General features: G+C 32.0%; 1 protein-coding gene across 1 annotated transcript in view; it reads right to left on the bottom strand.

The window, feature by feature from the left end:
• Camta (Calmodulin-binding transcription activator) overlaps positions 1-27,755 on the bottom strand; it is a 111,863-nt gene that overhangs the window by 54,259 nt on the left and 29,849 nt on the right. Inside the window, exon 3 of the mRNA XM_090108903.1 lies at positions 13,667-13,734. Within this exon, the coding sequence (XP_089965029.1) occupies positions 13,667-13,734 (68 nt within the window). The remainder of the gene's footprint in view (positions 1-13,666; positions 13,735-27,755) is intronic.

A 27,755-nucleotide genomic window follows, 5' to 3' on the forward strand; every position in this document is an offset into this window, starting at 1 on the left:
AGAGATAAGAGGCTTACTATTGACCGAAAACAACATGTGTTATGCCGAACCTGAAACCGCTTCACAACGAGAATTGCGGCTCACAGCTGACCGCGAACGGCATGTACTATCCTGTGAGACCGAAACCTTCACTGAGAGGGTATAACGTCTCACAGCTGATCGCAAATGGCATATTGTACTATCCCGTGAGACCGAAACCCTCACTGAGAGGGAATTACGTCTCACAGCTGATCACGATCGTCATATTTTATCTCGAGAATCTGAAACTTTTACTCAATATGAAGACCGTTTGACAAATAATAGGGTGCACCATAATATTATTCGATCTCTCGAAGATGAACATGAGCATAAGCAATGACTAGAGTAGGGACGCGAATATTACCATTATTTGAGACAAGAACGATTAATAAGTTTGTTTAATGAAAGATTAAGAATTGAAACTATTGGTCTCTTGAAACGGACGAATAGCGAGAGGCCCGTCTTACTGCAGACAGATTTCGACATAGTCTTAATGACTTAGAGGTAAACATAGAAGATCAATCTACAAATTCGGTGGTGTGGTCCGACAAATATAAAAGTGGGTTTGCTTATAACCTCACAATTGATTACCTACAGATCATCTTCTGTATAGGCGATATTAACGTAGTATGTTCTTTTTGTAATGCTTTAAAGTGGAGTAAGGAGTCGGCTTTCGTTTGAAGATACGCCGGAACCTTTGAAATCACTACTTTTAAGTTTTAGAGGAACATGTGCAATCTAAACAGTTCTTAGACAATATTAGCTCTTATAGTATTGCGTTTTAAATGATCCTTTGGTGCTCAACAATTATCAGATGCTCCTTTCATTCTTACTTTTAAGATACAAGGTCAAGTTTATCATTTGATAGGATCCCTTTTGCCTGAAGGCCAACCTAAGTTTCTTTAAATATATTTTGTATTCGACTACGACGAATAATCGAATACAAGAAATCAATATTTCTCGAATTTAAAACTGAACTCATTTCACAATTTTAGAACATGTTAATTCATCAGGTTAATCCGTATATATGCGTTTTAAATCGACATTAGAAGCTTTTCCTCAAGATGGTGATATTAATATAAAATTGGTATAAATGCCGATAGACGGAAGTCTATCAGCACTCAGGAATTCCCTGAGCGTGTTATAACGCCCAGGCCACAGTATTACAATTTTTCCTACAGTAGGGCGACGAATGTATTTTCGCATAGCAACGGAGGGGAACTCGTGGGGGGTAAAGTGACGCGGGCCACGTACCACAAACATGCTTAGTTTGTGGTACCGAGCGCGAAAGAAAGTCATCGTGTTTTTAGTAAAGTTACTATGTAAACTAACGTAATTTATTACTTAGGTACATATTCTATAATGGTGCGCTCAAACTGTTAATCTACATTTAATTTAGATTATTATTTTAATTACTAAGAAATGTAGAATTTAAATCACATTCATTCATGTTTTTCTCAGATATTCGATGTCTATGATTTTCGATGATTTTAAGATTTTCTTATCAGAGTATTCAATTTTAATGTAGTTAAATTTTATAAGAGACAATTAAGAACATTCAAAAATAAAGTGTCACGTATTTTTTTTAAACGACGAATGACGAAAAACGACCGAATCGCGGACGAAGTCGCGGGCAACAGCTAGTAGAATTAATAAACATGCACCTCGCACGCATTCCTTGCATACATTTCTCGTACACATCTCTCACTTGTTTTTTATGCACAAAAAACTTAGCATCGCTGAGGCGTTTCCACCAAAGCTGTGCTAAGCGAGGCGAGATAAATGAAACGATCTGATTGGTTATTTACAAAAACATTCCTAGCTACAAGTCCTCGCACATTATTAGTGGAAAAGCGCCCTAAGTTTCTATGATCGGCCGTCATTGTAGATGTTTATTCGTAATCGCCGTAATGGCAAGCATCGACGATCATTTGTTGGGCCAACGCTGCCCATTGTGAAGAGGGTCTATAAGATGTTTGTGTAGCTGACACGACGTCAGTTTTTTCGGCGAATTGTAAGCGCTAGTTCAGAGTGATCGACAGAATGATGCACAATTTCGTGTGTTAGGCTTGTTATTGGCTGTCTGTCGGACTGAGTCTTTTTCAATAGTTGGAACTACTTTATTGAATAGACACATATCAAAGCCATATACATTTTTTTTATTCGCGGTAAAAGGATTTAAAACGTTAATAAGGAACTTTTTATCAAAATATCGACTAATAAATGACGTTTTGAGACAATATTTCTCTCCCTTCGTCCATATGGAAATGAAACCTGCCTTTAAATTTTCAGGTTATAAAATACATAACATAACATATATATAACATTTAAACAATTTTAGTCACTGCAATAGCTTATTTAATGTAATCCACTTGACAACCACACTTCCACTTTTTTCTTTAGAATTTCCATGTATTTATATTAAGCGATTTTATGGCTTCTCAATACACAATATATTAAATTATGAAATAAGACACATTCTTTTGCTATATAAAGAACATTTTAACTCGATGCAATTCTAGTTTCAACTGACCTTTATTCTAAACCTTTAGTTAGCTTATTTTACCCGCGTGGCTCCGCTCCTGTTGGTCTTAGCGTGATGATATAATATAGCCTATAGCTTTCCTCAATAAATGGGCTATCTAAAACCGAAATAATTTTTCAAATCGGACCAGTAGTCCCGAGATTAGCGCGTTCAAACAAACAAACTCTTCAGCTTTATAATATCAGTATAGATATGCGTAATGCGTATACAAACATAATGACTATTACCAATTACCGTAACAAGCACCGTGACAGGGCTTACACTAAGTAATGGAATATTAGCATGTTATACCATGACTTATGGGCCCTAAGTATTAAAATTTATTCATGCTAATATTATAATTATTATGAATAAGTGATTATTATTATGTCAGTGGCGCTAACAACGGTTATAAAAATGTGACATGAATTGCAGTATCATTTTCGCTGCTAGGTTTACGTTTTACTTTTTATATATTTTTTACGTAAATTAAGCTATATAATTTAATCGAATACATGACTTTAAATGTTTCAAAATAATATTCAATTATAAACTAATATATAAACTCAAAATCATGGTCCCTATAACATTTAATCAATCTACACAAACGACATTTTAATTCCTCCAACTTGTTTGTGAAAAAACGTTCCCCTTTCTTAACCCATCTTTATATCGGAACTCATCGTCTGCTAAAACGTTAACCCATTATAACTGACTTCTTTTAAATAGAAATTTCAAAGTTGAAGTCACGTTTAATTATAAATTAGGCCTCCGGTAATTACTCCGGCGAACGTAATGCAACGCCGTGACAAATGACTTCGCTGTTACTAATCACCATATTTTTCTTACTTTGGAAAATTCCTCATTTACTTTCGCTTAAATTCCTTTAATATCGCCGGTGTTATAATTAAGACGCGATTGTTGAATAGTGCTCAAGTTTTAATGTCTTTGTTAAATTATGGCATTACTCTTTTTTCTGTTTAATGATAGTTTATTAGCTGAATTACTAAACATTTCTTGCTTTTACTACAATTCTCCGTGAAATGACATCCTATTTCATTCTTGAGTAAACATTATTATTATTGACGTGTTTTTAAATAGTATTAAGTAATTTCCGTAATGTTGTTCAATACAAGCTGCGCTTCGCGGTTTCACCCGCGTGGCTCTGCTCCTGTTGGTCTTAGCGTGATGATATAATATAGCCTATAGCCTTCCTCGATGAATGGACTATCTAACACCGAAAGAATTTTTCAAATTGGCTTAGTAGTTGTGATTAACGCATTCAAACAAACAAACTCTTCAGCTTTATAATATTACTATAGATAATTAAAACATTACTACAATAATGACAAACGATTTTTTTTATTAACAAGCTTTAACATTGTGGTACCTTTTTTATTAAATATGCCTCTACCACTCAAAGTTTCCATCAGATTACATCAAAAGACATCATAACATCATCACCATACCAATGTTAAACAATATATTATTAATACGTTACATATAATCTGATGGCATTTCACGCAGGGGATCGAAACAGTCGCAAAATACCTCGAGAGAGCTTGCATACTAAGCCCCAATATACATAATACATATAAATGATTATGTAGTTTAATCTCATGCTCTTGTAATTAGCATATATCTACGTATATTGTGCAAGTTCCACGGAAAGTCAAGTTTCTGTTTGGATTTCGTTTACAAACTTCAATTGTGTTTTGTTGATTAAAATGAGGATGCAACTCTTGTGGTATTGTTTTAAAATGTAAATTTACTTTGTATATGTATATAAATAGCTAGATAGAAATATTTAAAGGATAAGAAGGTTTTATCAACATGAAATACAGACAGTTTATTAGAATTTATTGTTAAAGGACTGGCTGGTTCATATTCAGAACAAGGTTCTTAACTGTTAACCGTGGCCAAAATGAATAAAGTGTTTGTATAATATTGTATAAATGTTAATTATCATGATGAAGAAAGAACAAATAACCATCAACGTTGAATTCGATACCATAGTATGATCCGATACGGTTGTATAAATATGAATCTATTAAAATATAGTCCCACATTCTACACCAAAACCGTTCCAAACCACTAAAGAACAATCCAACCAACGAACATTATTCGCAAATCGAAAGCAAATCAGCAAACAAAAGAGCGATCACGGATTAAACACCAATTAAGCCGACCCTAAGCCAAGCCGTCGGTAATAGAAAGCTATCTGACGACAAACCGCCAGTTCAGTATAAATCAAGCTACAAATAAGCTTGGAATAATGCCTTCCATCTCAACTGGGCCACAAATTATAGGCCGGCCCGTTCACAGGGATTCCAAATGCACAACGCTTTTTACATACGCCTCTATTAGAGAATGTTGTGCAGCGTAGAGTTGTAGTATTTTCTTTTGTATAGGTATTTATCATTCTATATATGTATATAAAATTATGCTGCATAGGTATTTTAAAAGATTATTAATAACGTAATTTGAATTAATTAAAAAAGTAGAAATTATTTGACGATAAAATGCAAAAAAATATTGTTATTGTTTCATGTTTTTCATTCAAGTTGAATTGTGTAGAAGAGATTGTCTATTATTATCATGACAACTTTTTTATAAGCCGGCTCTATCTCGCTCTGGCTCTATCGTAAAAAATTACATTTAAATACGAAATACTATCAAACCTATAATTTCGATAACACGATTTAAAAATAAGTAAAAGGCCTGCATATTCCCTAAAACAATTACCTTTTAACAATCTAGCAAAAACGTGAAATTTTTCAAAGTGAATAAATTGCATCGCAAAGGTAAGAGCTGTGGGTTTAAATAGAGGAATGATTTCGAGCGTTTTACAAATTATAGACGCCGGTGACTCCATGGACGTGTTTCCTGATCCAGGAAATGCCCGGGTCGTGTGATTGTGGTCGAAATGGATGTCTGATGCAAAGAATATATACTTAGGGAGCGGCTATGTGTGTGTGCGAGGGGTAAGTATGTGTGAGTTTTATATATTGTTTATGAGGATGTTAGTTTGTGGTGGATGTTTGTAATACATGAAGGCATAACAGCTGATTGGTTATGTGAAATTTCTCTTAACATTAGCACATAGGGTCATATGATTATAAAAATATACCTGTTTAGATAGAGACGCGATAAATATTCCAATCGATTGATATTTGATTGTGATCTTGATACTCACTTAAGTGAGACAATAATTACACGATTTGAATACTGATTAAAAACTTTGCATATGTTAAACTGAGCAATACCTACCGTTCATTCAACACTAACATGCGAAATAACGTATGAAAATCCAGTTCAGCGATTATTTGCAAACTTCTATTTATTCTTCTCTTCTCTTATAGCTTTCGTATCGTCAAAATACAGAAAGAAATTATATACTGATTCGTAAAACAGTTCAACTAATAGCGGAATGTAGAAAACAAATAATGTATGCCGCAAAGACAACACGATGGTATATTCAGACGGTACGAAATTAACATGCACCACTCGTGATAAACCTTTAATACCACACAACAATTTACATTTAAATTATGATGTTTCGAGCTAGTTTCTAAAACTCGGTGGGGATAACGAGACAAATTTAAATTAAGCTCAGAATTATGCGCTGCACATATTTGCTGAATTGCCAACAAACGGTTCGGATCAGCATTGAAGGCTTTAATCAATTAATGATAACTTCTGTTCGAAATTCTGTTGTCCGTTTGTCTGATCCGAGAGATTTGGAGTTGATCTTGCTCGCAATGCTATAAACTAGGAGTAATGTGTATTTGATTCAGTGTTTTGTTATGAATTGACTATTTATCTTTTGAATTGTGTTTTATTGCTACATATTAAAATAGTTTGTATGTTTCATTTTATAATAATTATAGTAACAAGGCATAAATACTCATTTCATTTGAGCAATTCATTTCTGTGTATACTATTTACTATTTGTAAAATAGTTAATTCACTTAAGGGCCGATTTTTCAATACTTGGATAAAACTTATCCGTCCAATAAAGTATTACACAATAATATTAAAATGTCACGTAAACTGTCAAATACGGGCAATTAGAATACGTTTTATAAATGGTAGTTTAACGTATTTCGTAGTTTACGTTATTCGACGAATAAGTTTTAACCAAGGATTGAAATATCAGGCCTAAATGTAGTTAATAAATTGACATTAGGTACATTAAAAATATGCTATTGTGTTTAATACAAAAAATAAATTACTCATAGATTTTCAAACATCATTCATTCACTTAATAATCATCACCATTAACCAATAAACATCACTTCATCCTCCAATCGGGTGGATTCCCGCCAAAACGAATCCGCCATCTTGTCAACGGAAAACACTGAACGTATTCAAAGAGCTCCATACATCAGTTCTAATGCGGGAGCTCCATCTTCATCAGGCTAATCGTTGCGATAAATACAACATGGAGATTGGTGATTCCAGTGATTTAGGACGTTTACGACAAATTAGTGCTTGCTGTGAATATCACTATACAATATACATTGACAATATTTCATTCGATACTTAGATACGGGTTCGGAATGGTGGTTTTGGGCCAGCAATGGATATGAAATAGGATTATCGAGTAGATGTGAAATGTAGTTGATGATCATTTTACACTGCTAGAGTAGCTTGATAAAATGTCAACTAAATAATTTTGGAAATCAATAAATATTGAGGGTTGTAAATTTTAGAAGTTTGAGGATTAGAAATAATGTAATTACTAATGTTATAAGTAAATATTATTTTACAGGCAGGACAGCAGTTTGTAGAAAATCAAGCTTACTACCTAATAAGTTCACAAATAGATTCGTCTAAACTTCACAATTGGATTTATTTTAACCATTTTAAAAATATTCAAGATGCTTATCAATCTAATAACTAAGTAAAGATTTGACTATGACATCGTAATTCGTACTAAACGTCTCAAAATCGGTCACAGCACTGTTACTTTGTTACAAAATGAATAGGAAGCAAAAAGTCAATAAAAATATTTCTCACACATTTGAAATAAGCTTTCAAAGAATGCAATAAAGTGTATAGGTTAACAGCGTCAGGGATTTTTATTACACCCGATTAAGTAATCATATATAAAGCCTAATGGATTTAATTTTCATACATACCTTTGTAATGCACTGCTGAACTATGTGTAGAAATTATGCATGTCACTTATAAAGTTATTTTTTATCGATAATGTATAACATAGGTAGAGAAAATTATGATGTTGTTGGCATTTTAGAAACTTTCCATTATAATATTAAGACGTAATTAATTTTAACGAAAACGTAAAATATTTTGTTTTTAATTTAGCTAAATGAAGTAACGAAAAGAAAACTTGTTATGTTAATCTTATAATCAAACCTTTATATACTATATATAGGCTTATATCAAAATTAGTTATATTTCTACATTTAAAAAGTTATTTATTACCCGACTACGGCAAAGCAAAAGGAGGGTTATGATTTTGACAGGCTATGTATGTATGTATGTATGTATGTATGTATGTATGTATGTATGTATATATGTATGTATGTATGTACATATGTATGTTCATCTGTTCCCTCGTAACTTCTAAACTACTTATCAGAATTCGACAAATGACATATCATTAGAAGCGTCTTAATTGTCCGCTGGTTATAGGCTATATGGGGTTTCACAAAATCTAATGTGGCGCCCTCTAGCGGACAAAACATACAGAGTAAAAAAATAAAGTTAAGATAAATATGCCGTGTTTGGTATCATTTGAAAGCTTTTTACTTGCACATTATGAATATATATATATATATTACTAGCATTTGCTTGTGACTTTACCTGTATTCATGGGCTGATTGCATATAATTCACATCTTTTCGTTCATAGCTTCTTTATTAGTTCATCAATTTAACTTTTGTTTTATACTTTTTCAGCGTCTTTTTTTGTCGTAGTTGGGTTTTAGTTGTTTTACTTTTTATCTTGTTTATTGTTTTGACTACGAATATATTGTAAATACAATCTTTAGATATTAATGTCCTAGTTATAAAAATCAACAGTATTCTATATACGATCTTTTATTTCACTCATTTCTAATAATAAAAAGGCCATCCATAATTCATCAGCCCATGAATTCTCACGGAACGTTTAACCAAAAAGTTTATTCAGTATTTCAATAAGTAAAAGACGAAGTTTGGTAACTAAACATTGATATCCGACCTTCGCGATCTCATACTATTAAGATATATTACATTTTCCGTGTTATAAAGTTAAATAAGTTTATAAACTCGTTTACTTTGAAGCCAGTTTGAGACTATGAGTTGTAGAGCTACGTCGATAAACGACAACTTGTCTTGTTACATTTTAATTTGCTTCCTTGCAACGCTTTGTTATATTATATTTAGATTTTGATTAAGATGGTTTTTATATAAGCTACTGCTGATAATTATATCATGGAAAATGAAACTATAACATTTAGATTATTAAAAATAATTAAATTATTTTTCGTCTGTTGATTTGTACCAATTTTATATTGCTCTACTTTTTGGCACCTATAGAAGTACCTATTGTATCAATTTGGATTGAACTGTTTCCGTTATTTTTCGATAAATTTATTAAAAAATTAAAATAAACATAATTAGGTATAATAGTAATTCTGCAGTTAACCTTACGGGCTTTCTTTTAATTGAAACAAAAAAAAATATTTAAATAACCATCCCGATCCAAAGGCGCTGTGAATTTAACAAAAATAACCGAAAAAAATACCGTAATAAGCATTCAACGCATATACAAGTGTGTCAAAAATAAATATTGTAAGAACCGTTTTAGAATATGCAACTTTTTATCTTCGTCGATTCCCGGGAGGTTTCACGCGATGTAACTTCGCGGAACATATTAAAAAGGAAAACAATGTTTATAAATTTTTCTGCGAAAAATCGAGTTTTTTAGTGTAAATCTGACGTTTAACTTTTCGCTTTTATAATGGAAAACTATTGATAACAGAGTGACATTTAATAATGCATAATATTACTTTCGCGTAATACCTTTTTTATGGGTAGGTATATTTCAATTGTAAGGTTATTTCTAGGCGAATTTTGATGTTATTTCACAAATTAACTATTTTATTTGACAGTACAAATAAGTTTCACTAACCATTTAACAACGGACGATATTGGCACAAAAATTAAGTCAAACTACCAAAAATACCTTAACATTTCCACTATCAAGTATCACGCTTCAAAATCAAACTCGCTTACATTCAATTATCACACAATATTTTACACATTTACAAAATTCTAAACCCAGTCATGAGTAATAGACATCTATCTATACGAACAAACAAAACAAACATAAAAGCTATAAAGGGTACGTACAGTAAAAACTTTATGACAATTATTAACTGAAACTGCAATTTAACGACAGTCTATTAGATTAATGTTTAAGTTATGACACATTTATTCTCACATAAAAACTCCAAACAGCTTTTTAATATATTTTCATAATAATATCGGGGAGATTTGGAGGGTTTCATTCGTTTTCGAATATCTGGCCTATTAGATTATACGAAGTTGCCAATACTTTAAATAGATACATAAGTGTTTTTGTGTTGGTTATTTATTTTAGAATTTTAATTTATATAATAGTTTTAATACTTGGTAACATTTCATAAATTATTTTATAGAAATACGGCTAAGAATTATGATTACAGGCAGATATGTACATAATAATAATATGTTATCCACAACTTGTAAGCGATAGATATTATATGTTAATTTGACAAATGAGACATCGTTAGAAATGTCTTATTTGATTGACGTATGTCACGCAAAACATGGCGTCCTCTCATTGGCGTCCTCTGGCAGAAATAAAATATCTTTTGAGCGCGAACTTTTTTAAGCCCTTTTAGTATTATATTATCTGTGCCGGTGTTCAGTTGTTGAACTCATTTATTATGTTTTATTATCTAAATTTATATACTGCGTGAACCGCTGTCATTCGAGCCTAAAACAAATTGTAATATATAATATTGCGACTAAAAACTTCTAAATTACTTTCCAACTTTATATTCGTGGTTTGATACCATTAATATCCAAATATAGTCAGCAAATTAGTTTCGCGGCCGTATATTGAATACAAGAGTCTACGTGAGTGTTTTTTGCGAAAATTACTGTCACGAAGGCCTGTAGCGCCAAAAGAATTTACCGTGTTTAATTGTTGAAAAAATTTTAAGTTGCTATGAAAGAAACACGTGAATTTAAAGTGCATTTAAACTTTATTTCAGACGTGAATATTGCGATTTATGTTTATTTTATTTTCCTGGATTTATGATGGAAATATAGTTTCGAATTTTAACTGATATTTTACCTTTAGGTGTAGTTGATAGATTATGAGGTTAATCCTGAAATATTTTATTTAAAGCTCCCTGAATATTTACAAGGTAGCATAGCGTTTATAGAGATTGCTTCAATTTTGTACGTATTTATTTTTAGTTGACAGTTTCTAAAATGCGAACGGATAAAAGATTAATGTCTAAAAAGGAAGAAAATTATTTCCCCTTAGGTTAGGTTCGTATTACAGTTTTTTTTACACTTAATTAAAAAAGCCATTGTAAATCCCGTAACGGACAGAACAATAACTAAAAACTTGGATCCCACAAACCCCGAATAATCGGATGACAAAGACAACGGAACTATCTTTTACTCACAGGGATCCGTATTAAATTTTAAACTAACGACTCGAATCTGCGGGCACATCGAAATTCCAAAAGTACACTACGTCCTCATAAAGACTTAATATTTCAACAGTGCAGACTAAGAGAGCAGTAGTCACGGTGCAAGTTTTAATTTGCTTAAAGTTGTTACAAGTTGGAACGCGTCCCTAGTTGGGCGCCAAATTAGGTACAGTCACAGGCTAACAGTATAAAAGTGGAAGACGCAAGTCTACTGATAGTTTAATTCATGCTCCCCCGGATAAAAATCCACCTTCTCTTCTGATTTCGAATGTACCTTTTTTCATTTTATCGTAAGAACATTTCTAGCAAGTGGTCATTAAAATTCATGATCGGTTGTCTCTTACCTGCCTTCGGTCGAATTTAGGAGCATGTTTCAAAGGAAAGCGTCGGTTTAAAAGTCTATTTAGATTTGAAACTGAAACGAGAACGTCTCTCGGATATATCTCGTGCCCGAACCAATTTCTCTTGCTTTGCTTTGAGTCTACAGTGTGACATTAAGGAGTTGTTTATGTGTATTATATTCGTGGGATTTTCCCAAGTCCTATCTATTGGTTTATCTAACGCGAAATTGTTCTCGAGAACTCTGTATTAGGAGGCATAAAATAGTTTTTTATCGGACAGAAGGACAGATATTATATTGCTTTTGCCACTTGGTTTTTTGATCCTTCGTCTTATCGAAAATTGAGTTATGTATCTTCATCATACTCTGTATACATTGGAACGACGCAATATTGTTTAGTAATACCAGAAGGTAAGCTTTTTTTCAGAATTTTATATCAATTATTTTAAGTGAACATGCTAAAAATGCAAGTCATATTTATTTATTTTTTACAAAAATAAGACAGCTCTACGCGACTGTACGTGCAAGCGTTTGCGCAGACCCAACACCACGGAACCCACAAACAAGACACTGCAACACAATTAAACAACTTCTCAACACGTAACGTTTGTATTAACTAGGTAGTAAGTACAGTCAGTCACACTTTCTCTCTAACGAATAATTTACCTGTATAAATATTAATAAAGCTTAATTTATTAACTATGGTAACAGCAATTTAAAGCAAAAGCTATCGATTAAAAAGTTTGAAAAAAATGTGGTCACTTCCGATATTTGTTATCATTATTTTGTAAAACCATATTCCATATATTTAACTCTTTATTTATATATAACTCTATATTTTACATTTCAAACGACGTTAGGTACTCTATTATAAATATTTTTTTATTTTTTATGTTCTTAAATTATTAGATACTTTTCATATTAAATTTAAATAATTTCTAGGTGATAGTGAGAGCTTTCTCAATTAGCTAACTGATAAAATAAATATTCAAATTCCAGTAAAGTTTTCCTAAAAGCAAAAGTGACATTAAAGTTAAATTAATTAGCACGTGTCAAATTTATATCTAACAAAATGTTAATTACATTTTAAAATATACTTTGATAAACAATTTTACTGAGATATGACAAAGTGCCCTTGGAAACTTGAGAAAATTTGGCTACGTTTTGTAGGAATAGACTCATATTTTTTTATATTAAGTTGATAGTGACGTCAGTAAAAATTGTGTGGCCTCCTTTCAATATAAGACCAAAAAGAAAGAAAGAAAAAGAGTAATAATAAATATTTCAGGACAATTTTCACACACGGCGCGATCTGATCCCATTCTAAGCTTTCTCTTGTGTAATGGAAACCAGATAGCTGATAAACATACATATATATTATATAATTTTAAATAAATACTTATATAGATAATTCACACCCAGACACAGAGCAAACATCTATGTTTATTACACAAATATTTGCCCCGGGTGGAAATCGAACCCATGACCTCTGGCTTGGAAGGCAGGGCCACTACCAACCATGCCAACCGGTCAGTCAAAATGTCTAAGAGTAGAATAATTGGGAGAACCTTTGTTATCCTACGCACTTAACATTTTCTGTATTTAAGCCACGTTATTAGGAGAATTAAGTTTTTACCTACATATTATTATGTAGCTATGTTTTCGCATCTCACTATTTTTTCATACTTATATTTTTTAGTATTTAAAAATCCTAATACTACTATTATAAAGGCGAAAGTTTGTATGTATGGATGTTTGTTACTCTTTCACGCAAATACTACTGAACCGATTACAATGAAATTAAGCACACATATAGAGGGTAACTTGGATTAATACATAGGATAGGTTTTATCCCGGAAATCCCACGGGAACGGCTTTTTCTTTGAAAACGCGGGCGAAGCCGCGGGCGGAAAGTTAGTATTTAATATATTAAAGTAAGTCTTGTGTTTTGCGATGTTATCTTATAAGAAACATAAAATTCATTTTCAAACTCCGCCCGCACAAAGTACTTTTTATTTTCTTCTGTCTAAATAAAAAAATACACAAAGACTTAGCAACTTACCGTATCTTTACTTCCTTGGACTGCCATTCGGTGTGCTTGTCAAAGCTAATGAGGATAGCTGCGATTTCCTGTAACAAATGAGTTATATTTTAACAAACAATGGACTTTTCTTTACAAAAAAGCTTAAAAATAAATACAGTATGGACGATAAAGAAGATTTTATAAGTATAACGTTAACTTGAGCAGTGATTTTCGATAAAATTAGGAATTACTCGATGACAATACGCGACAATATGAAAGGTTTTTAGAAATTCGTTGTTAAAGTATTCTCAAGTTAAGTATGTTTTTAATTTGCAAAAACAACGCTTACTCCCTATACAGGGTGTCCCGCTTTCGGTATACTAAGCGCGAAGGGACTTGTAGTTTTGCATACACTGATCACTTAAAAAATACTTAAATAACAAAATTACGCGAAAAAATTTTTGCTAAATTTTTCCTTAAAATCCATGTATTCGTCTCTAGCTTCGCGCAGCCGGCATATACCGCTTCGCTAATGTGAGTATTTTGTCTATGAAAACATAATCTTAAACGATAGCTCACATGCGGGTGGCAAAGTTGGGCGGTTTGCTTGTTGGGGGTGTACACATGGAATTTTAAGAATTCCTCTATTTTAAAAAAAATGCGTCTGGAATTTTATAATTATTTTTTACGTACTCAGCGTATGCAAAACTACAAGTCCCTTTACGCTTAGTATACCGAAAGTGGGACACCCTGTATATACAATATAGTTAACAAAACTTTTTAGTTCTCTTATAGCACCTAAAATATAGATATGACTCATATAATATTAACTAAAGATCACGTCTCTCCGGCCTACACATATAATATTCATATAAAATAAATCTCATATCTCCGCACCAGAACCTATAAAACCACCAATGAATTTGTATATTAACAGAGTAAAGTTTGCAGGCGAGATAGCGTTCAAATTGCCCCGTTAAATTTATAAACACAGAGGGACCACGTGACCCCAAGATTTATTACACCGTTGGAGTAATCCGGGCGAAGCATAGTTAAGTAGCCTGAATTCGTTAGGCCGCGTACGCATGTAGCGGGCAATAGCGGGAGCGGGAGCGGAAATAATAATAAACATGAAAATATATTCTTAGGAATATATTTTTTTCATGGAATCTTCGTTAAATGCGATTTTAATGTGCTATAGAATATTGTATTCAAATTTCAAAAACAGCTCTACAATTTTTTGCCCTTATTTGTACGAAAGTGAGAGAAGCCAAGAGTTATTAGAAAATCTTAAGTTATTAGCAGAAGCTTTATAATATACTAAACTTTAACTAACCACTAATCTACATAAAATATCATAAAAGAATACCTCTTACAAATTGATTAGACTTAAAAAAACGCCATAATAAATCGCTTAAACTCATACAAAACACACCTACCCATCGCGTACACACAGCTAAAATCGCTTCGCCCATCACCATACCACAGCCCTGTTACAAGGAAACGCCTGCCCGCCTGTCTTCACTGATTGTTCAGGGCCCCTCAGTGTGTTCCCAAACGTTTGATATGTGGGAATTAATCGCCTATTGCCATGTTTTGTTTTAGATAACACGAAAATGTGGTATTGTGTCCCCGAATGTACGTGATAGGAATTGGTTTACATTTTTTTAGAAATCGGATCATGTAAATATAATAAAAATAAATTATCTTGATGGTTTATGTATAAGTTGGTTAAGAAATAAGAAAAAGGAATAGACGACTTTTTTATAATTATTCATCTTTAAATTGCTATTCAATTACTATCTACTAAAAGAATATAATCGATCTTTATAATTTGTAGGTATGGTAATCGTAGATAACTATAATTTGTTTTTTTTTTTTTATTTTCCTTTAAGACAATTCAAGCGAAATAAAATTCGTTCATCAAATAAAATCTGCTTTCAAGCCTTTAATTCTAATAAGCCTTATCTCCAAATTATTAATATATTCAAATATATCACGTGACACATCCCAAACGTAGATGCACCGAATAAATGAAAAGGGCACGTATTATTTTTATTACAAACTCAATTTAATATCAGTCATAACCGCGAACGACACGCGGATGTAAACACACATATTTACATGCGATAATAAATAACATATGTACTCTATATTTCTCCGGACTCAATTTTCTCCCCTACTACCTTTTTTTCTGTAATTTGCCGTAAAAATGTTTTTATTTTCCCGTATTATACCCGCTTATTGTCGGCTCTGAAATATTGGTGGCACTTTTGGATGTAAAATTTCGCTTGAGGCATCGTTGACATAAAATTCCAAAATATCGGGCCGACTCACTTATCTTTCCACATTAATAATGAATACATTATGTATTTATTACACTTGGAGACTTTAACGTGGTATCGAAAACTGCGTGCTTTTCGTAAAATTAAAAGGACATTTTAATTCGGGTATGGTATGGAAAATGGATTTAATCTGTTAAAATTTATGCTTCACAAGACCTAAACTAGTAATAGAAAAATATCATCGTACATGTAAAATATCGGAACAACGGAAATGGAAACAGGTTTGTAGATAAGGAATTTGAAAGCAAAGCTAAATAAATATCTACATTTAAAAATCTCCGTCTTATAGAATATGAAACTAATTCCAGACTTATAAATTCCAGAAATTATACCTAATACTACTTACCCATATTTCTTCTTATTTATATTAGTTCAAAAAAATACTAAAACAGATTTTCTTTACACCCAAGTGGCAAGTTCCAATACATACAAGAAAACTAAATGAAAATCCGGTCACTATTTCAGTAGTTACAATATAAATAAGCACAAAGCTTGACATTTTTACATTTATCAAGGATTTAACACTAACTTGCATTATAAATTTGTACCTCTAATATTTAAAAAAAAAAACTTTGTAATATTCCCTTTAACTCAACAAAGACAGCAAAGTCGGAGCACGTTAACTCGATAGTTACAAATGAAGTATTTAAAAAAGCCTTACAAAAGCCTTAATCATTATCACATCGGGCGTGTTCTCTTCTCTATTTATCGCCTTGTTGATTTATGAAACCCAAAAGGCACATTTTCTAAAACATTATATGAAAATAAGGGAAGACTCATTAGAATTTTCGCCCGCAGGGAGTGAACGTACTCTGAACAATAATTGATAAGAGAATGGTTTGCTTGCGGTGGAATAGCGTGTTTAAATTTAAGTTGTTTCGTTTTATTTGTTCATCTATTTAATCTTTTTATTGTTGAAGATTATGAGTACAGCTGGAACGTTCCATGTTAACCGTCCTAGAAATAGCAAAAGCAGAAGTTAAGCAATGTTTTTACGAATTAAAAACGCTCTCTCTTTAATTTTGCTTCTCAACAAGTCTCTTTTTATATTTTCGTAAGTACCTTATTATTTCTGATGAAATAATAAAATCTTATTCGAAATTGTTAAAATTACTTGATATTTATTTATTTATTTATTTATAATACTTCATTGTACAAACATGAAAGGACAAAGCAGAAAAAAAAAGAACAAAATTACAAAGGCATCATTTGTACAAAAGGCGGCCTTATTGCTGAACAGCAATCTCTACCAGGCAACCTGGTAGGAAAGGAAATGTAAGAAGGTCGTGGGATAGCGCAAAATAAATGACTATAATTACAATTACATAATATAACAATACATTGCAAATAATGTAAAATAGACACATTTACACACATATTTATATAAACTAAATATTGCATATTATATACTTCAAAAATATGTAGGTACATACTAAAATACATACATAAAATATTACTAAAATACATATTGTACATACACATACATAATATTAAATACATACTAAACATACACATACATATTACAAAATACATACTATACACAAGCCATAGTACACAGATGATAAGACATTCAAAAACAATGGTTACAGTTACAGATGTCAGCAAGCAGAAACAGAAAGGTAGGGAAAAAGCTACAGTAAGGAAAGGTAGTGATCTTTTAATAGTGATTTAAAAGAGGAGAGCGTTTTAGCGCGTCTAACACTCTCAGGTAAAGCGTTCCAAAGTTGGATAGCACGAACAGTAAAAGAGTTGTTGAAAAAATTGGAATGGTGGATAGGAGTGCATAGTAATAACAGGTTGGAAGAACGAAGAGAGAGGGAATTGCTAGAGCTTAAATACTCAAAGTTGTCCTTTAAGTATTGCGGTGACTTAGGGCTAAATAGAATAGTGTACAGAAGATGCAGCAAATGAGTATCCCGGCGTTGGCGGATGGGGAGCCACTTTAATCTTTTCCTAAACTCAGAGACATGGTCAAATTTACGTAGTCCAAATATAAATCTGACACAGAAATTTTGAAGCTTCTCAAGGGTGTCCAGCTGATATTCACGAATATCAGGATAGCAGGAGTCAGAAAAATCAAGGAGAGGAAGGAGGAGGGATTGAGCTAACGCAGTTTTGGTTGAGATAGGAAGAAAGTTGCGTAAGCGCCGTAAGGAAAAAGCAGAAGAAAAAACCCTTTTTTTCACTTGTTTAATTTGCTCATCCCAGGAGAAAGTTTGGTCAAGAGTCAGGCCAAGATTTTTAACCTGCGTGCTGTACGGGATAAGTACACCATCAACGATGACGTTCGGAAAATTGGTCCAGTCGATTTTCGAGATTAATTGCCTACTTCCGATATGAACGCATTAGTGTTTGAAACGCTATAAATACGTGAATGAATTAAATTAATAATTCTTATTTAAGAAAAATAAATTTAAAATGAAAGAGAGATGTGGACTTTTTCGGAATCAATGAAACAAAATGTCTCGTCGCTCATCAAAGGGACCTCTCCCTTCACACATCTGGAACATTGAGTAAAACCCATTGAAATGTTATTGCCGGGCCCATAGCGCCTGCTAATGATTCTGAATCCTTGATGACGTCATAATTAGACTGCGTAAATATTTACTAATTTCGCCCTTTTATTACGTGAATTTCGGTATTTTATTACTTTAGTTTTGACGATTCGTGTTAATGTTATGATAATTTATTTAGTTTTATATGAGATGATATCTTTGTCTATACTAGATGAGCTTCGCGGTTTTACGCTATTTTCTAGTTTCACGGTGATACGGCGTGATGATAATATATAGAATAGAGCCTTCCTTGATTTTGCCTTGTAAGAACCATTAGAAATGCTACAACGAGAAAAATCTTATATTGTCATAGTCTTTATCATTTGTAAATCCATCAATACTTTAGTTAGCCCTTAAGGATGTATCAACAAATGTTTAATCTTTACAGTCTCTATTTAAAAATTCATACAGTAACTGTTATTCGTATGCTTTTTGTTACTCTACCAAACTTTTTACCTTTATCTAAAAAACTTAAAAACTCCACTATCTTCAAGATAATTAATCTCCAAGTGCAAGTAATTAGTAAGGTGGGATTAAGTGGCAACTATGCAAGTGTTAGTTGCACAGTTAAGTCTGGGTTTAACTGGCCGGTTTAAAACTCGGTTAACCCGCGGTTTAGGACTAAAATGTTTACAAATAGCTGCTCTTGTTTCGGTAAACTGTTTGTACGTTTATGTAGTAAATTAAATTCTTTATTATATTTTAGATAAAAGATATATTTATGTAATAAATTAAGTTAACTCATTAGAAAACTGAATTGATATCATCAAAAGATTTTGAAAGATGAAATTCAGTTATATCAAATTCGAATAATTAAATATATTATTTACCTAATATAACAGTTTGTATTTTAAATGCCCATTGTTATATAATCAATGCTTATCTAATCTAGTTAATGAAACGATATAAAACATACTCAGCTACAATAATCGCCAGTGTAAACTTTAAAATAAGTTCCAAAGATCAAAATGCTATGCAATGTGACGAACATACACGATCTTTGAACACCGTATCACAAACAAAAAAGTATCACACCCAAAACTTCAAGATTCCCTTATCACGTCAAACAATAGCATCAACATTTTAAACAAAAACTTTACTAATGTATTCCCAAATGACAGTAAGGAAGGCTATCTCCACGATAAGGGTAACAAACGCGGGGTTTCCGCTGTGCGGCAAAAAGCTTAGGCTTTCTTGATAGGGAGCGGTTAAGTCTATTTTCTAGTCCTATTTTAGTCTGAGTTTATAGCTAATTGTTCGTTTGACTGTTTTTGTAGTGGTTTACTTTTGGTTTGGGTCTTTAGAATAGAATAGAATAGAAAACACTTTATTGTACAATGCACACAAAAACAAAATTTACAAAAAACGATAAATTAACTGTTTAAATTAATTAAATTAATTATTAATTGTTTTAATGAAACTATTTACCAGTTGCTGATAAAGTCACTGGAAATAACGAATCTATACTAATATTATAAAGCTGAAGAGTTTGTTTGAACTACTCTCGGGAACTACTGGTCCGATTTGAAAAAATCTTTCGGTATTAGATAGCCCATTTATCGAGGAAGGCTATATATATATACCTATATCATTTCGCTAAGACCAATAGGAGCGGAGCACTGCGGGTTGTTGTAATATATTCAATTAAAGATTAGTTTTATTCACAAACGACTTTACAGGCTATATAAAATTAATTAGTATCTTGCAACTTGCAAGTGCCCGCGGCAATACGATCTTAATTATAAATATTTCTTAGTAATAAATTTCAGCTATATTGACTGAGTACCTAGTTTCCACGCGAAAGCGTCAGAGATCATCTAACAATGTAGCCAACCAATAATAATATGGATAAAAAATAAAATATTTTGCTTTTTATTTCATTCGTATAAACATTAATATACCAAATATTTATTTTAAACACATATATTTGTTCTAGACTTGCTAAAACGATGTTACTGACATTCGTTTGATCATTTTAATTACATTTATAGCATCAAAGCATTTACGTTTTACATATTTGAGTACAGCTACATTGAAACAAAATGTATATAAAATATTCATTGTATATAAATTATCTCAAAGAAAAATTTTATTATCAATACTTATAGGTATATTAAATGTGTGTTAGAAAGCTGAAGAGTTTGTTTGTTTGCTTGCGCATCTCAGGAACCACAGGTCCGATTATAAAAAAAAATCCGTGTTAGATAGCTTATTTGTTATATCATCACGCTTAATATAGGAGCGGAGCAATACGGGTAAAACCGCGGGGCACAGCTATATAGTAATTATTAATACATGATGCTTTTTCCACATTATATTTTAATTATTTGGTACGTAGTAAAATCTTTGTAAAAACGTGTGTAAAAGCGAGTTTCTAATCAAATTTAAAAAGATAACCTAACACAATTTTAATTACTGGAATTCAACACCTATTCTAAATGAAGAATCTCGAAGCAGTTTACACGGAAAGCGTACATATAAAAGAACATAAAAAAGAAATAAAATGTAACAAAATTGCACACAGTTTTTGCTTTACAGTGCAGTTTAATCGAAAATTATAGAGTCCGTGAGCGTCCTCTAGAATGCATTTAAAAGATGCAATAAAATTGTAGCGTAATTGACAAATTTTGTTTGAAATTATCCAATGTTACGTTAGTTTATTTTAGCTCATATGAAAATCATAGGAAAATTTTCAGGCGGGTGCTATTGATAGATATTATCCATACTAATATTATAAATGCGAAAGTAACTCTGTCTGTCTGTCTGTTACTTAATCACGCCTTAACTACTGAACCAATTTGCATGAAATTTGGTATGGAGATATTTTGATACCCGAGAAAGGACATAGGCTACCTTTTATTGCGAAATATGTACCACGGGCGAAGCCGGGGCGGACCACTAGTTTCTTATAAATCACAACTAATTTAACAATTTCAGTCCACATCTGTGAAGATAATTTTAACTGAACACTATCATTAATTGTTCTCAAATTCTGTCTCGATTTTAGTAAATTTATACATTTGCCACGTAACAAAATTAAAAATTGAATTGTCATCATTATATCAAATGTTCCTCCATTTATATTTTATTCCTCGTACATAGATAAAATATCGCCCTTTATGAGTTTTATAAACATTAATACATAATTAACTATAACAATCCACGATTAAATAAACAGTTAAGCAATAAAGGAATAGATTTCCCTAAAGGCGGTTCTCAGCGAACTGTAATTGCCAAGTCCCTTGCTCCGGGCGTTCTAACCAACCTATATGTGGAATGAATCCATTTAAATTATTTTTATTATAACCTTAAATAAGTACAGTTTTAAGACATAAAACATAAAGTAAAATAATTACTTAATTATGATGTATTTAACTTCATCGTAAAACAGTTTAACATTCATCGGGTCGTGAAATATAGGTAGGTACTATTTGACCAAATACTACGCCATTAGGGATATGAAAAGATCATTTTTAAAACAATTCAACTCAACTTCAGAAAAATCGTAAACTCATCTTGTTCTTTTGAAATTAATTAATAAACGAACTTCAAAACAATAGTGAAATTATCGGAACAAAGCCAATGACAACAAGTTTTCCCGCCATTAAAACGTTTTCAATATGGCCGCCAATTTTTTTCATGAAATTAATTAGAATCCGTTTCCGCTTAGTTTATCGTTAAGATAACTTTCTTTTGAGTTAAATTGTACAGTTGGTAGCAATTAAATGGGATTTTGAAAAAGTTTTTCTCGCTCCGAAATGTATTTAAAATTTAAAGTGACGAGTAAAAGTGTTTAACAAAAATAAAACTGATTTCGTGATAAGCCTTTTGAGAATAGCAACCGGAGCGTTCGCTGAACGGTTTGTGAAATAAAATAAGAATACTTACGTGTTTTGTTAGGATTTATAGAACATTATTTTACTTTTGTTAGATAAAATAATAATGTAGATATTATGATATTATGTGATAAAATTATTACAACATATTTTGATAAGTTTAATGTATTTTATAGAATTTTGAGTCAAAATAAAAGAATAGGGATATATTTATTGATTTAAATGTGTTAACCAACAACATAAAATAAATAATAAACAAATGTAGTTAAAAGTCGATAAAATTCGGCATAGTTTTCAAACAAAGATTCGATATTAAAAATAACTCTTCATACGTTAAGTTAGACTTTACGAATTACCTACGTGTTATTATAAGAATTAATTTACTATGTAAAAGTGTAGGTTAACTATAAAAATATCTCCTATTAACATATTTGCAATAAAAAATACAAAATCATCTTCCTAAACAAGAAAATCGATATAACAAGATTAACGTATTGCCGTTATCCAATCTTCAAAGTGCTGTAAATAAATCTTATCTGCTACAACATTAATAAAAGATGGCCGACCGAAACAATACACCATTAAAATTACATTAATCATAAGGCTTTCAGGGGCTCTAAAATGGCGCTAAGCGATATAAGTTAGGTAGGCTTTTGAATGTCATCATGCTATTTCGGGCCTTAGGATATATGTAATTTATTACCTTACAGAGTGACATAGTGGATAGAATTAGTTTTGGTTTTCTTAAAATAGTTTAATAAGTTTTTTTTAATGTCAAAACGTTGAAATATTCCTCAATATTTTTTGGTATTATTATTTTAACAGGTAGCTGAAATAAATTACAATTATATATGAATTACAATTAATAATTTTTCTTCTATATGCACAGTAGGTACGTTACTATTTAATTATTGATAAAAGTATTAAAACCCACCAAATCTTATGCACACTCAAGATAAACATATCTCTCAATATTTTAAGATATTTTGCAAACCAATATCATACCAATATGATCAAAATAAATTGTCTCTTTTTTCAAAACTAAGCGCCATTTTATCATCACAGAGTATAAAAGTATTTGCTTACGCATCTTGGCGCCATACATCAAAGAGGTTTGATGTAAATACGCTGTTTTTCATATAACTACTGTAATTTATGATATTTTTTTTCGTTTACGCATTATTGATAAGGCCTTTATTCAAATACTTCCGCCCACGACTTTGTACGTGCATCCCCGTTTTTCCCCGTTCCCGCAAGAATTTCGGGAAATCCTTTCTTAGCGGATGCCTACGTCCTAACATCTACCTGCATGCCAAATTTCAGCCCGATACGTCCAGTGGTTTGGGCTGTGCGTTGATAGATCACTATATAATCAGTCAACTTTGAGTTTTATATATAATACTAGCGGTCCGCCCCGGCTTCGCCCGTGGTACATATATGAAAAATAGATGTTGGCCGATTCTCAGACTTACCCGATATGCACAGAAAATTTCATGAGAATCGGTCCACCCGTTTCGGAGGAGTATGCAGACTAACATTGTGACACGAGAATTTTATATATAAGACTAGCGGTCCGCCCCGGCTTCGCCCGTGGTACATATGAAAAATAGATGTTGGCCGATTCTCAGACTTACCCGATATGCACAGAAAATTTCATGAGAATCGGTCCACCCGTTTCGGAGGAGTATGCAGATTAACATTGTGACACGAGAATTTTATATATAAGATATAGATTAAAGGGAAAAATTATGTTCCACCACATATAAACTTAAATAAAAGTGACACTCAAATACTATAACTTTCCATTTTTAATAAAGATTGAAAGCACTGATTTAGTATTTGGGTATTTAATTAAAATTTAGTTTAAATTTATGTGCACGTGAAGTGGATAAAAATAAGTTGAGCTTGTGTTCAAACGTGAGATGTTAAAATATGAGTTTTATGATATTTAAAATAACATTTACAAAATTTAGAAACATCAGCTGTTCAATTTGCACAGATAAATAAATTGTGTCAACTTATCTCCCATGCATTAGAAAGATGTTAATTTGTATGTTTGCACGTGCATACCTACTGATTAGATAATTCTTTTACCGAGAAATCTATTAACCTTATTTAACCTTGTCGCTTAACAGAAAATTCTCGATATAAAAAAGAGCACGTGTCAGAAGTGAAACTTCTTTGGCAAGATTCATATATACCAAATTCGTCACCTTACTCTATGACGTGACGGTATTGCCATGATGCTATCTTGAAATTTAACTCTCAACGCGCTTCATGAAGTTTCATTTCAAAAATATTTAAACATTCACAATTTGTATGAAAACGAACGTAACATAAAAATAAGTTTGATAAAAAACAAATACACATCAAAAATACTTTGTCATCTCTCGCTGTGGACCCAAAAAAGCAATATGCTAGCATCTTTCTGAACGCAATGATTTACGACTCTGCCAATTTTTATAGTTATAGAGGTTCCCTTTTTGTTAGGGCATCATTTATTTATAGACTGTGTAAAACAACAGTTTCAGGTACGCTAGGTGAATGGGTTAGTTCTAGAAAACCCTATATATTAACCAGAAGCAGGTAGGTAATAGAAAGTCGAACGAACCCTTCAAAATGAACTATAAAGTACTACGAGTAGTGAAAGTAGTGTGGGACATCAAAGTAACAAGATAGAGTACATTTTACTTAAACATTTATGAACGTAAAAGATGAGCGTGGACTAAAGGCCTCGGTAGTCGATACCTGTGTAACGCTTTTTAAGACATCTTTTCTAATCCTTTTTATTCAAGTTATGAAATGTAAGCATACAAGGAACCTTTTTTATCCCTTGTAGTTTTCAAGTTTTCTACATCGAAAATAATAACATGCCAGAGACACCAAACACGCTCATCCACGCAAAACAAAACACAAATAAAACCATAGACAAAGACAAGTACTAGTCTAGTATTATATTATCTGTGGTAAAAGTGATTGAACACATCACTATACATAAACCGTACTCTTAACAAGCCGCTTATTCGCTGGGATACAGGACAGAAAGTGCCATCGCGCTAAATGAAAGTAAAAAGTCGGCCTGTTGACACGATTTCGCAAATGAGGAAGCGGGTAGTCGATCTCTTTCAACAATAAAACGAAGCTTGTAAAGTGCCGATGTAGGCTAGTGCTGGACAGGTATCGATTTTATCGATACTTTTTCAATTTCGATTGAACTTTAAGACGCTACGAGGCGCAATATACTTCGAATACTAAAGTAAGACTTCTTGGATAAAAGGTGTTTTATTTCAGTACCTAAGTAGTGACGTAAACTCATCTGTATTAAAGTGAAATACGTTATAGTGTTATAATATATTATGTATTGTTTAGTTAAATGTGGTTTTATTACATACTTTATCTTACAATACATCATGTCCTTGCCCCTGTCCCATTTTAATGGGGTCGACACAATACATGCTATCGTATGGTTTTCTTATCAATCACGTCTTTTAACTTCTTATAAAGAACCTTAAAGACTAGGTAATAAAGTTTAATTTTCAACTCCGTATTGAAAAACAGCTGAAGTGAAATAAAAATGATTGTTTATAAAACAAAATAACTCCTTAACTAAAAAAGAGCGTGTTCCGAGCAGACGTGTCAGAACTGAAGCTTGTTTGGTAAGATTCAAAAATACCAAAATCGTCGCATTACTCCACGACGTGACGGTATTGCCATGACGCGACCTTGAAATTTTACTCTCAACGCGCCTAAAGAAGTTTCACTTCAAAAACAAATTATAATAAATTTGGATTTAGATGAGCCTAAAGGTAAGCTGTTTATATTATTGTTTTAAACGCGTCAGACATAAACAATTAGAGCTGAGGCAGGCGGTTAAAGTTAGTCTTCAGAGTTAAACTGTTCTTATTGAGATAATTACAGCACTTAGGTGCAGCACAATAATTACCGTGAGGTGAGGTTCTTTATCTCAGTACATTTCACATCTCTCTAACTCAAACATATACTTTGTCTAAATATTACAATCTATTTATATAAAGCTTATATTATAAAGATTAATTCGTTGCTATGGAGATGGTCTGGGTTCAATGACCGATGAAGACGAATGAAAAATGTAGAAGTTTGATCATTTATTTGCCGAAGGAAATCGATCTAAAGCAGTTAAACATTATAGACCGGGATCCCTCGCCCTTTTTCGTAAGTGATTACTAACAAGCTAAATTTTCGTCAGTAGCTTCATTTTGACGAGACGCCCAACATTAGCTAGTACAAAAATTTCGTAAGTGGTAGCTAACAGGGGTAATGAGAACATAATTTGTTGATTTAGTGGTTATCAAAAATTCATTACTAACTGGTTTTTTATTTATAATTCTTATAATAATAATCTAAATTAGCCGAAAAAATATTTGTCCTACAAAATGCTAGGTTTGATCAACGAGGTCCCATTTTTGCAACATGTACTATTTACGAGGTCATGAAAAATTATTACTAACCAGCTGATTTTTTTTTGTTGGTTAGTTAATAATTATATAATTTAATGCCCACATTGTCCTACACATTACGTGGAACGTTTTTCTAGTCCTAGACTCCTAAGTTGTCCATACCACAGGACCATTTTTTTTATTAGTAACTGTAGGACAAAAGTATCACGTGATACATTAGTGTGTTTTTTATCCGAATAAAACAATGTCCTACAAAAAAACTGGTATGCATCCGTAGTCCTACAATAATCGTAATTTTCCTTTTTCCTATGTGCAACATGAGGTAAAGTGAAAATATATTTATTGAAATAAATCAACTTTATTATGTAACATACATGAAAAAGTAGATATTTTTATATAAAAAAGTAATTAATTTTCATCTGACTCATCAGAAAAACATTCATCCTCACTACTGGCATCACTCTCCTCATCTTCATCAGTATCTTCTTCATTCTGATCTTCCGTGGTATCTAAATCTGTAATAATATGAAAAAATTAATTAATGTCGCCGAAAAATTAAAAACCAAATTTCAATAATATTAATAGGGTACCTTGCAATTGAGAAGATAATTCTTCAAAGGATGGGCTTTGAGGACCATCAAACCAATAATACTCGTATTTACCATCAATTATTGTCCATCCATAATTTTCAGGTACTTTATCTGTGGGGCACCGCATGTGTGCATTACACCATACATTGCGGATGAATACCGTTCTTTTAATTTGTTGCAACAATTCTTGTTTTGTTGGTGGCAAACTGGAAGGATCATATCCTATAATATTTTTTTTTAATACTTTTTCACTTCCACCTTTTGATCTATAGCCTTTTTCAAATAGTTCATACCGTCCTCTGTTGATATCATTTTTGGTTTTTAATGAGTACACTCTACATACATACTCTTCAATAATTCGAACTA

Source organism: Colias eurytheme, chromosome 13, assembly GCF_061535395.1.
Source record: "Colias eurytheme isolate Ceu_HAF_F1 chromosome 13, ilColEury1 Martin Lab GWU primary, whole genome shotgun sequence".
Taxonomy (NCBI): Eukaryota; Metazoa; Arthropoda; class Insecta; order Lepidoptera; family Pieridae; genus Colias; species Colias eurytheme.